Source organism: Hyperoodon ampullatus (assembly GCF_949752795.1).
Source record: "Hyperoodon ampullatus genome assembly, chromosome: 15".
NCBI classification, from domain to species: domain Eukaryota; kingdom Metazoa; phylum Chordata; class Mammalia; order Artiodactyla; family Ziphiidae; genus Hyperoodon; species Hyperoodon ampullatus.
In genome coordinates, this window is record NC_136928.1 from 69,160,385 (window position 1) to 69,173,035 (window position 12,651).

Here is a 12,651-nt window from a genome sequence, read left to right on the forward strand (position 1 = left end):
ATGATGTGTTTGGCATGGCCGTCAAAAGGTCAGCAGTAGAGGGCAGCGGTGTTTGAAACATCTAGAAATGCAGCAAAGAAATGGAGAGGAGACGGACTTCCGCATACCGATGGGGGACTAGGAAGAAGGCAGGAAGGTTGCAGTGCAAGAGGTGAAGAGAAGAGGAGACACACAGAGATAGATTTACGCTTATGTAAACACATGCTGCAAACACATGCATGCATGCACACACAGTCCAACCAGATCCTGGCATTCATGTGGAATGTTCTTGGCTGAAGACATAACAGCTGCTTCTTTGGCCTCTCTTCCCTTATACCCCCCTCCCTTCCCAATAGCTTTTCCCATGGCCTTTCCTCCGTCTGCCCCGCTCCCCCGAAGCACACAGAGGACTGTGCCTTGACCACTTGGGCCTTGCCCTGACCACAGACTGTAGCCTTAGACCTGGTTCAAGTCTGGATGTAGGCTTTGTCTCACACATGGACTGGGTATGGTTTCCCTTGATGGGTACCTGGTACCCTCAGGGTCCCTCTGTCTTGGCACCTGTGTTGCCCTGTCAACATCTCTTCTTTCTTTGCACCTCTTGCTTTGCATGTCTGGGTGAAATCTTTTCGTGAGAATGCCTGAATTTCTATTTCTGTGGCTTTTAGGTGTCATCCCCAAGGGGAAGAGTATTAAGAGTTGGGGCGAGAGATGGGTAGTGTTTAAAAAGGATGTTTGACTCTCAACATTGTATAGGTCCTAGGATATGTCCCTATAGCTAACGTGTGGCTGTTACGTGGGTATAGTTCTAAAACCAAGTGTTTTTATGGATGGACCTTCTGATTCTCCACTGTGATTTAGGCGTGAGATTTTACTATAGACTGAGCTAGCAGTAACTACTGTCACCTAGGCATTAGAGGGCAATAAGTATCAACCAGAAAGAGAGAACGATTTGCTTCTTTGGGGTTGAAATCATGCTGACATAATACAAACACAACTGGGTCAGCACCCTGTCAGGCATAGTCTGCTCAGTGCACAAACTGTGAGAGCCAAATGGGCGCTTTTGAAGAACTCACGACCCAGCCAGGCTTCCCAACCACATTCACCTCTACCTCGGCCTCTCCCTGCCTACCCTGGCTCCCTGTCTGGCTGCACCCCGGGGAACGCTTCTGCTCTGCTGGATTCCCACTTTGCATCCCCTCACCTTGAGGGGTCAGTACTTATAACCAAGACTATATAGACGAAACGCAGGCTAACATAACTTCCCCCACATTACTTCAGAGCCCTAAATTCATCTCAGCTTTTATGTCCCTGTGTCCTTCAGAATCACCTCTCCCAGAACCTGCCCCCACGGTGTTGGGAGCTATAAATCCAGTTTGCACGCTTAACGCTAGTGCGTGTCTGGTAGACTGACAGCAGTGGTCCTTGGTGAGAATAGATACAGGCTTTTGAGGGTCCAGGCGATGGTTCAAGATTTCAGGGTGAACAAGAGTATGATTTAGTATCCCAAGCAGATACGTCTGCGGGAAGGAACTACTGCTCCTATCATAGTTTAGACCATTTTCACCTTGTTCACTTTCAGAACCACACAGGCTGTGCCCCCTCATGTAACTGCTCCTTAGGTTTAAGGTAGATTCCTTTCTATTTTAGTAGTATTGTCTTCCTCCTTCTGAGAGGCACTTGTTTCCATGGCTCTATTAGGCCAGTTGCAGTTGCTGGCTGTAGGTTGGGTGACTCCCGTCTGTTTTCATACCTGGTCGGGCAAAGTTGACCTACGAGGAGCAAAAGGGGAGAGGCAAGCCCAGGAGCCCATGGGTCAGGGAGGCCCCAGGTGAACATCCGGGTGGCGAAGAGACCCCGACTGTGACCTCAGTATATCGTTTGTGTCTGTGCTGCACAGGTTAGCGGAGGAGCCGGAACAGAGAGGCAGCGCGGGTGAGTATGGTGTTCTCCGCCCGCCCCACGGCCCCTTTCCCTCCTCCCTTTGCTCCATCACACTTCCCAAGCCAGAGCCACCCCGACGCATGAGATCCAAGCTGGGGTTTCCTTTGTGAGCCCAGCTGCTCCTCTTTGCTCAGCCCTGCCAGCCTACCGGCTGGGCCGCCTTTCCAGGCCCGGACCCGTCCTGCACTGCTGTGGGCCTGGGCCTCAGGCAGGCCTTGGTGTCCCCTGTGTTGGGATGCAGGTGGCAGACCACAGTCTGCTGGCTGAAACCGGCTCCGGGAGCGGGTCACTCCCGGGGCTGCCGTGGCCTCCTTGCTCGTGATTTCCCCTAGCCACCATCATTTCTCTCTGGGGGTCCAAACCACAGCCCGCGCGGGTCACGCTGACTCTGCAAAGCCAACCAAGTGGTTCCCCGTGATGCCTGGCCAAGCTGCACCTTCCCACTTTCTAAAGAAAATTGATAGACATGCAGATTTCCTCACAGGCAAATGCCCATTGCCTTTAGGAATTAGTCTTTCACACTCTTCCATCTCAGGACCTTAACTTTTATCTAGTTCCAGTTCCAAGGTATTGCAGTTTCGGGGCATGCGCTGCACTCTGAAAGGAAGGGATGAAAATAATTGGACAACTAATCTGTTCAAGAGAAGGGTTCTTTCAAGGATAGATGCCTTTGGTGCAGCCTTGAGATTTCTCTTTATTTTTCAGTCTTTTCTTCCCTCCCCTCCCCCACCTCTTGTGTTCAAAAGTGAGGCCACCTTCCTCAGTTACAGATCTTCCAGGCAGAAAAGCCAGGGCTGCAGCCCATGATCCAGAAAAGGAACTTTCCCAGGCCCTTCTCAGCAGTCTTATCCTGGAGCAGCCTCTGGGCTTTTCCTGACACCCCCGCCTTCCCCCGTCTGCACCAGCCCGTTGGTTCTGTCCTGCTGGCCCTCCAAGACCTGCTGTCTCTGAGCCTCCACTGACTCAGGGATCGTACAAGCTAAAGATGGGCAGTGCGAGCTGCGGAAATTCTCTCGCCGCCCTGGGAATCACGGACCCTCCAAGGCTTGGGGCAGGCTTCTCCCCGAACTCACTGCGCATGCAGACCAGGCCCTTCCTGACAGCAGGCCTTGGCTGCCGCAGCCATGAGGCAGTCAGGAGCTGACTTGCCCTCGGGGAGCCTCTCAGAGCCCCTCTCCTCCGGGCGCACAGGAATTGGGGGACGAGGAAAGGTGTGTCTGCCACCTGGCCCACCCCTCTTCGTGCACATGAGGAAACTAAGGCCCACCACCCAGGAGCTTGGTGCCAGAACTGGAATCGGAGCTGGATCTTCGGCTCCTAGTGCTGCCCTCTGACCCCAGGAGGAATACTGAGAAACTCACCACTAGTGGAGAGTCAAGTGAAAAGCCTGCACACTCAGGTGGACCCTTAAGTCCTGCTGTCTTCGGGCATGAGGCTAGGGCTTTCTTCCCTTCCACTCAGTGCTTCTCAGCACATCTCTGACCTCTTTGCCCTTCTCCTCAGTCACAATTCTTCTTCCCATGAAACCACCACATTCCAAACCTTGCACTGTGAACACAGTTCTTTCTTTCCTGAAAACATTTCCTGACCCTGTGACCGAAGCAAGGACTCCAAAGGCTCGAGATACCCCCAGAAAAGAGAATGACCCCTTCCCTAAAAGGGGGTGTGAGTATTGTCACTCTTGGCATGTCCCGAGTTGAAAGGTAAGCGTCCCAACAGCGCCATCCTTGCACTTTGTCTTGTCCCCAGCAGACGTTAGCAGCCTTTGCTCGGAGACCCTCGGCAGTGCCCGGGAGTCACAGTGCATCTGTCCTGCACAGGCACAGGGGAATGGAGTGAGCTGGCACCGACAGGAGGAAGGCGAGGTGTTCCCCCAGAGGCGCATTCCTGTCCATCTTCCCGCTGCTCACCTGGACCAGGCTTGCAGGCTGCCAGACGTCACCACCCGCTGGGAGGGACTCTGCCGGTGCTGCCTCGGGCTCACCCCCCACCTCGCCCAGTCCTGCATGAGCTAGCATCTTCATCACTCCCCTGCGGGCATGGTCTCATCTCTGCAACGGGAATTTACTGGAGGTTGAAAAGAGAAAAGAAACAGCACGAATCTCCTGTGTGTGTGACCTGGTGGAGTTCTTCCTGGCGTCCTGCCAGCACTCGGGGTGCTCCCCAGGATGGGGGCACACGTTGCCTCCTGACCTTTGACCTTTAAAAACCAACAGGTTTTCTTCCCTCTATCATGCAAAGACAGCTTCAGGCCCTGCTCACTTCTACCAACGTTCACACCCTGGCCACTGTGCTAAAAATAGCCTCCTTCCTTTCTCACTGCTTAGGCTTCCGCCCTGTTTGATGCCACTGCACTGCAGCCCAGGCGGGAAGCGGGAGCAGGGAGAGAGCTCTACACTGCAGCCCCAACGAGTCCCCCTCCTTCCCCTCCTTCCCCTCCCTCCCCTCCCTCCCCTCCCTCCACTCCTTCCCCTCCCTCTCCTCTTCCTTCCCCTTCTTCCCCTCCTTCCCCTACTCCTTCCCCTCCTCCTCCTCCTTCTCCTCCTTCCCCTCCCTCCCCTCCTCCCTCTCTTTCCCCTCCTCCTTCCCCTCTCTGCCCTCCTTCCCCTCCTCCCTCTCCTTCCCCTCCTTCCCCTCCTTCCCCTCCTTCCCCTCCTTCCCCTCCATCCCCTCCTTCCCCTCCATCCCTTCCTCCTTCCCTTCCTCCTTCCCCTCCCTCTCCTCCTTCCCCTCCCTCTCCTCCTTCCCCTCCCTCTCCTCCTTCCCCTCCCTCTCCTCCTTCCCCTCCCTCTCCTCCTTCCCCTCCCTCTCCTCCTCCTTCCCCCTCTCCTCCTCCTTCCCCTCCTTCCTCTCCCTCTCCTCCTTCCCCTCCTCCTCCTCCCCCTCCTCCCCCTCCTCCCCCTCCTTCCCCTCCTTCCCTCCCTCTCCTCATCCTCCTCCCTCTCCTCCTCCCTCTCCTCCTCCTCCCCTCCTTCCCCTCCCTCTCCTCCTCCTCCTCCCTCTCCTCCTCCTCCCCCCTCTCCTCCTCCTCCCTCTCCTCCTCCTCCCTCTCCTCCTCCTCCCTCTCCTCCTCCCTCTCCTCCTCCTTCCCCTCCCTCTCCTCCTCCTCCCTCTCCTCCTCCTCCCTCTCCTCCTCCTTCCCTCCCTCTCCTCCTCCCTCTCCTCCTCCTTCCCTCCATCTCCTCCTCCTTCCCTCCCTCTCCTCCTCCTCCCTCTCCTCCTCCTTCCCTCCCTCTCCTCCTCCTCCTCCCTCTCCTCCTCCTTCCCCTCCTTCCCTCCCTCTCCTCCTCCTCCCTCTCCTCCTCCTTCCCTCCATCTCCTCCTCCTTCCCTCCCTCTCCTCTTCCTCCTCCCTCTCCTCCTCCTTCCCCTCCTTCCCCTCCCTCTCCTCCTCCTCCTCCCTCTCCTCCTCCTTCCCTCCCTCTCCTAGTCCTCCTCCCTCTCCTCCTCCTTCCCCTCCTTCCCCTCCTTCCCCTCCTTCCCCTCCCTCTCCTCCTCCTCCTCCCTCTCCTCCTCCTTCCCTCCCTCTCCTATTCCTCCTCCCTCTCCTCCTCCTTCCCCTCCTTCCCCTCCTTCCCCTCCCTCTCCTCCTCCTCCCTCTCCTCCTCCTTCCCCTCCTTCCCTCCCTCTCCTCCTCCTCCCTCTCCTCCTCCTTCCCTCCATCTCCTCCTCCTTCCCTCCCTCTCCTCTTCCTCCTCCCTCTCCTCCTCCTTCCCCTCCTTCCCCTCCCTCTCCTCCTCCTCCCCTCCCTCTCCTAGTCCTCCTCCCTCTCCTCCTCCTTCCCCTCCTTCTCCTCCTTCCCCTCCCTCTCCTTCCCCTCCCTCTCCTCCTCCTTCCCTCCCTCTCCTAGTCCTCCTCCCTCTCCTCCTCCTTCCCCTCCTTCTCCTCCTTCCCCTCCCTCTCTTCCTCCTCCCTCTCCTCCTCCTTCCCTCCCTCTCCTACTCCTCCTCCCTCTCCTCCTCCTTCCCCTCCTTCCCCTCCTTCCCCTCCTTCCCCTCCCTCTCCTCCTCCTTCCCTCCCTTTCCTCCTCCTTCCCTCCCTCTCCTACTCCTCCTCCCTCTCCTCCTCCAGCCAGGGCAGGAGAGTAGCCAGGCCAGGTGCACTGACCCATGGCCACCAGAGGGAGCACCATCCAGGTGCTGGTGCCACGGTGGCCCAGCCTCTCCCCTCTCCGGGTTCCATTCTGCTCCCTCACACATGATAATCAATCCCAATTCCCAGCGATTTTCATTTATTTTTTCCTCCTCCCTGGGCTCCAGGATGTTATTTTTAGTAGCAGGACTGCTATAAATATTTATAAAGGGCAGTGACTGGAATGAAGTGAGAGGCTCCACAGCTGGCTCTCGCATCGCCCCCAACACACGCCCCTGCAGACCCCTGCCCACTGTCTGAGGAGGTCTGTGCAGGGGCCGTGGGCTCGCCCCATGGCCATGCTCAGAGAGTCACGCGGAAGTCTCGTGAGGGAGCAGTCAGGGTGGAGCAGCAGGGATGGGGCGCTCTCCATCCTTCCCTCCATGCACCCTCCTCCCTCGGTGACTCCCATTCCATAAGGGACCATGCCTGGCTCCTCGTTGTCTTAAGACGAGGCATGAGGGTCAGGCGCAGCTTGGAACACTCCAGATGTATGAGAGCAGGAAGGAGAATGGGAGCCAGGGAGCTGGTTTCCCCCAAGGGGTAAAAAAGAACACTCCCCCTGTGAGCCTCAGGAGAAGCCCCCGCGCCTGGGGAGAGCCTGCGGCCCGCAGCAGCTGCCACACTGCCTGCGGAGCCCGCACTGACCAGCCGTGAGCTGAGGCCCCGGGGAGGCCGCAGCGGCTCTGGTGAAAGAGAAACCGCACGTTTCTCTGGTGTAAAGGTGCTCCCCCGCGCTCAGGAAACAGGGATCCCAGCTTGCCTGGAGGGCCAACAGGGGCAAGGGGGAAGGAAGCAAACGGAAGGTTCTGGGGGAACGCTCAGTGCCAACCAATGGGGAGATCAGGTGGGGAAGGGCTGGGCCGGGGCCTCACAGATGACGCTGTTGGGTGACTGCTTCCCCCACAGCCCTGACTTCTCACTTCGTAGGCTGTGCCCCTGAGGACAGGGCAGAATCCCCGCCTCCTGGTTCCTCCCATGAACTGCTTTCTTCTTAAAGAGCAGAAAGATTCAAACGAAGTCAGATTAAAAGCACCAGTGGCTTCAAAACAGCCAGGTGCTCGGGCCAGCTGAGGTGCATGTGCGAATGTCCCCTGGGCCCTGCCTGGCCCCGCGGGGTTGACTCTCTGCTGGCCTTTGCCAAGGAGTAGCATCAACGACTTCAAACACAGGAGAGGCTCCAAACTCCCAGCCTCCCACTGTTTACCAGCACCTAAGGGTGGTAAGGGGATTGGAGAGAGCCACAGGGACGACTCAGGTGCCGGGGTGGGGTGGGGTCCATTTTTTTAATAAATTCTCTACAGTTGATTTCTTTTCGAGCTAGGATATCTACCATTATCTAAGGCCCCTGAGGTGCCTCCTGACTGCTTTGCATCTGCTTTAGAATGCAAACCCGTATCAAAAGCCTGAAGCTGGGTCCCTTCCCTCAACCCTGACCTGGAATGGGACACAGGTGGTCATCTTATAGTGGGTACTCACTTCTTAATTGCTCTGTGACCATTCAGGAGCCAGCCTACTTTAACCTAGGCAGAGGATCTTTTGAGAGAACTGACATATATACTGTCAGCATCGTGGGCCCTGTGGGCTGGTGCTGATTTGTAGCTGTGAAGACCCCTGGAGAGGTCCCAGATGCATCCTGGGTCTTGAGGAAGTCGAGGCCGCACCAAGCTCAGGTTCGTAAACCCCAGGCATGCTGAGGTTCCATGTATCGTCACAGCCCTCTCCTCTGCTGGGTGTGCTTTTTCTACCAGTGGACTCCCCCTCTTCTGCATGGCTTACACCCTGCTCCTGTAGCCCGTGACAGCTTCGGAAAGGTACAGTTGCTATGGCAATGCCTAGAGCCATCTGAATTCCTGCTGCACCTTCTGGAAGAAAAGGGCATGTGAGGAGCCATGCAGTAGATTCCAAACCTAGCCTTCCCTAGCCTCCTCTGTCAGGGGTCAGGTGACTGCTACAGGTGGAGTGGGGGAGGTCGGTAGCCCACCTTCCTTGGGCAGATATTCCATCGCAGCAAGCCACATGCACCTGGACAGGTTCTCCATGTGTGGTTCAGAAAACCAAGTGAGGTCTCCTACCAGGGCCTCTTAGGTGTAAGAGACGATGCCAGTGGTTCTCAAACTTAGAATCAGTATCCCCTGGGGGGCTTCTTAAAATATGGAGAGCTGGGTCCCACCCCCAGAGTACCTGATTCAGTAGCTCTGGGGCGGAGCTGGAGAATTTGCAGTTCGAACAAGCTCCTGGGTGGTGGTGGTGCTGTAGGTCTAAAGACCACACTGTGAGGACCACTGCACTACACATTCATGAGGAGAAAAGCATCCACATCAGTACAAGAAGCCATCGCCAGTCAGGTGGAAGAAGGCCAGGGTCCGCTGTCTGCTCTAGAGGGAGGAAGGGCTTCCCGTTCCAGGACGGATCTGCAGTCGCATTTCTTGGCCAGGATCCCCTGGGGACGGGTGATCCTAGACTGTTTCTTTTTGGTCCCCACCAATCAACAAACAAAGATCTTCCCCTAGAATGACGGTGGGGGCAGCATCATAAGCGAGTCCTTGAACTTGCACAAGACCAACCTCACATGCATAGTGGCTGAGTGGGCCCTGCACAGTCTAGAATCTTAGCGGTCAGGGAGACCAATGACCTGCCTGGCTCGGGAGGGAAGGAGAAGAGGGGAGAAGGGGTGTTGCTGGCGCTTAGCCCCTGCAGTTGGCGCTTTTACACCAAGATGCCTTCCCCAGAATGCAAATACCATATGCTCCACTAAACGATATTCAGGCCCCAGCTGGGCGGCTTACCTTTGGCCTACCTGAAGCTCCCACCGCCTGGGGTATTGTTCTAAGAGAGAAAGTGATGAGAAGAGGACCTGATAGATGTTGCAGCCCCTCCCGGTTACAAACAGCAGATGCCAAGGATTCTGACACCTTCTCTGCACACTTAACCCCGCCTGGAAAACCAGGGCTCTAAGCGGTGGGCTTGGTGACTCCCCCACCGGGTGTGTCTGCAAACAGGTGGCGTGTGCTGACGCTATCTGCCTCCTGCCTCCTACCCCGTGGGGGGGACCGCTTGGGTAGGGCCAGGCATGACATCAGATGGGTTTACCAATTCCAGAAAGCACTATTAGTTTTCCAGCTCTGTGAAGGTTTGGGTGGGTGTGACTGCTTTCATTTAGAACACGTAGAATCCTTAAGGGAGGCCACGAGGAGAACTGGGACTTGCTGGGGAGGGGGTCCTTTGAAGAGGCAGACACCAGATAGCCATGCTTGGTTTTCTGAGATAAGTGGAGCCTAGCACTGCTAGAGGTAGCGGTTAGGAAGGGACATGTAGCCTAGCATGGGACTATTATTCAAGAAGATACTTGATATGCACTGTGTGCCAGCCACCAGGCTCCCTCCTCCGGCCTTCAGGCCTCACTGAATGCAGGACCTTAAAGGGTAAGGTTGAAGCCCTGTCTGAGGGCATAACTAGGGGGTGGGGAGTGGGCTTGGAGGAACTGCACTGCCCTCTGAAGCCCATCAGCCTCAGGACAGTGGGTGCCAGCTGAGGCCACCGCGGGGAGGAAGGGAAATGGTCACTTAGAAATGTTGATCTTTGGGCCTGTGAATGGGAGCGGAGACCGGGAAAAGGGTGTCCCCATGAATTTAAGGGTCGTGACTAATACATACCTTATAGCTCCTGGGGCCCAGGCACACTACCAGTGAATAAGGAGTTATAGTTCATAATCAGTTATAGCCTGAATCCTCTGCAGCCCCAGCTAGTGTCCTCAGACACACTTCACCCAACTTGGGTGAGGGGTGCAGTGAGTCCTCAGCACATGCGCACGGGAGTGTGCACACACGCACACACACACTCGCACCTGGGGGGCCCTCTGGCTTGCGAGGTTTAGGTGTCGGGTACTGCGGTTTCCCTGAGGAGAGCAAAGCCTTAGAGTCGGCACCCGACTTGGGGGCTGGGAGAGCGTCTACACAGCAGGCCTCAAGATTAGCTGCACACGCTGGGCTTTTCATTCAGGTCCCAGCTTACAGGTCACGCCTTCACCACCACGCCTGGTCCAAGGCCTCAGACACTTAGTCTCCTTCCCTCCCCACAGAGATGGTATCCTGGCCCACCAGGCACTCAGCCCCTCACTGAGGAAGAATTCAGTCTGGGTCCTGAATTTAAAAGCCTCTAGAAATTCTCCTCACATCTCCTGAGAATCCCAGGCTTTGTGGTCAGGCCCCTCCAGGCTCCCTCAGAAAGCAGGCCTTGCAGCTCCTCCTGCCTCTACAAAGGCTGATGGCCACTGGGGGGCGACAGGCCATGTGGCTCTGGTTCACCTCATCAGCTACCTGAGGAACTCTGCCCTCTTTGGGGCTCCCCTGATGGGGTTGGTCTTTTAGAAGAAAGAACATGGCCCAGGGCCACTGGACGAGCAGCTCTGGGAAGGGGCAACAGCTGGGTACAGATGTTGCTGGGGAGGGAGACTTGGTGGGGGCCAGACAGGCAGCCTGAGTGCCCCTCTGGGCCAGCGTCTTGGGATGGGAGGACTCCAGGCTTGGGATCCTCTGTAGGTCCCCCTCTTCCCTTGACTGCGGGTCAGTATTTGTTCTATTTTCCTCATTGCCTTGGTGACCATTCTGGGGTCACCCTTTGCGGCCAGCCTATCCTGGGAGACCAGAGCCCGGCCATCAGAGGAGGGGAACAGAGGATGGGAAATACGGGAGCAGCAGGGTGATGTGAGGGCTGAAGGACCAAGGGAGGAGGGCGCAAGAGGAAGAAAAGGATGGAAGAGAGGCAAAGCCCAAGGTGAGGGGGAACGTTTCACAGTGAGACACAGGGGACTGGACTGCAGGCTGAGACAGGAAAAACCAGGATGGAGGAAGTGAGGAGAGGCCGGTGAAGGAGAGGCTGGGAGGAGGCAGGGTCGGGTGGATTCGCCTGCCCCGGAGCCCTAGGCGAAGGGCATCTCGTTCCTTTTCCCTGGCTCGCTAGCCCCACCTTTTACCCTAACTATCCCCACTGGCTTTCCACCCCATCCCGATGAACTCAGGCTGGGGACAGGGCTGCCTGTGCCTCCCTGGGACCTCTAGCCCTAGCACCGCCCCTGCCCCAGGAGCAGGCCTTGGCCTCCCCCGCACCCCGCAAGGCAGAGGCCTTATCTCCCCGCCCCTCCCTCCGCCCCACATCCCACCCTGACCCCAGCCCATTTATGGAGCCGCTGCAGCCTCCGAGGGGGCTGATGGAATTTCCCTGGGGCTTGTCTGGTTCAAGGAGTCGCTTATCTTCCTGCCTTCAGCCATCACTGGAGAGTGGAGGGGAGTTAGACTGGGGTCACTGGGAGGCCTCTGGAGCCAAACTTTGCAAACCGTGGGGTTTAATGCCAGGGTGGAGCTGGGAGAGGCCCATGTTTAACATTTCTGTTTACCGAGGCCGACCCTGACCTGCCCGTGGCCCACCTCACCTAGCTTCTAACTGGTCTTTTCCTGCCCCCATTTTATGATGGAGATTGGGTCTTTTTTCCCCCCCCGGCATATGCTTTCCTGGGAGCCAGCTCCCTGGACAAGGTCACCATCTAGATGTGTTGTAGACACAGAGCTACCCTCACAAAGGTCTTTTGGCTTGGTACACCCAGGGACACCTGAGACAGGAACTCCAGCAGGGACCTGGAGGTGCCCCCTGTCTGGAGAGCACTGTCCAGGCCCTGTGGAGAGGAACCAAGGAAATGCAACTCTGCCTTGAGAAACCAGCCAACAGAGTGACTTAAAGACATCTAGGAGGGAGTTAGTGAAGGAAAATACTAGAACAGAGAAAACAAGAGAATTACACACATAATCAGCTGTAGCCATTTTGTTAGATGCATGAACGTCTAGCTTACTGATGTGGCTGGGTGATGAGAACCAGGTGGGCTTCTTCAAGAGGGCTTTGCTCTAAAAGGAAGGGAACGAGCATATATTAAGTGCCTGCTGTGTGCCAGGTGTGTTCGCATATGTGATCTTTAGTGTCATCGCCCAACCAAGCTGTGATGTAAGTTCACCAATTCAGAGGACGAAGACTGAGAGGTCAAGTAACTTGCCCCAGATCACACAGCTGGGATGTGACAAGCCCATCCATCTGCTTGACTGTGATGCAACTCCACTTCCCACCATGTCAGACTGCTGAAATGGCAGAATTTCAGCAAAATTTCAAGGAAGAGGAAGAATATCCCAAGTTTGGGAAAGGAGGAGCAGGGAGACGGCTCAGAGAAGGGAAGGGGAGGGTTGAGCCAATTGCCTTAACTAGAGCCTGATTCGCCTACTTCGAAAACCACAGTGGAGAAATAATTGCCCAAATTTGCTGATGTTTAAGACAAAGATTCTTAACCAGGAGAGTGTCTCTAATTCCTACTTCACCTCCACCTCTGGGCAGACCCTTCTCCTATGCTCCCTAGTCAATGCAAATGGAACCTCTACCTGCCCCAGACAGTTTCGTTAGTTTTCCCGTAAATACAGGCTCTATGAGACCAAATCCAGCAGGAAGAGAAGGAAGGGACAATGGCATGAGCCAGCGCCTGTGTGTCTCGCACCCATGCCGTTCTGGGCACATTGACGACTTTCCCTAAAAGGTATGGCTGGCACCATCATCCCCTGTC

The 12,651-nt window shown here is 56.3% G+C and overlaps 1 protein-coding gene across 1 annotated transcript in view; it reads left to right on the forward strand.

Moving 5' to 3' along the window:
* DTNB (dystrobrevin beta) overlaps positions 1-3,885 on the forward strand; it is a 230,399-nt gene extending 226,514 nt beyond the window's left edge. Inside the window, exons 19-20 of the mRNA XM_079720759.1 lie at positions 1,880-1,914; positions 3,673-3,885. Coding sequence (XP_079576885.1) covers positions 1,880-1,884 — 5 coding nt within the window. The 3' untranslated portion in view covers positions 1,885-1,914; positions 3,673-3,885. The remainder of the gene's footprint in view (positions 1-1,879; positions 1,915-3,672) is intronic.
* Positions 3,886-12,651: the final 8,766 nt, after the last annotated feature.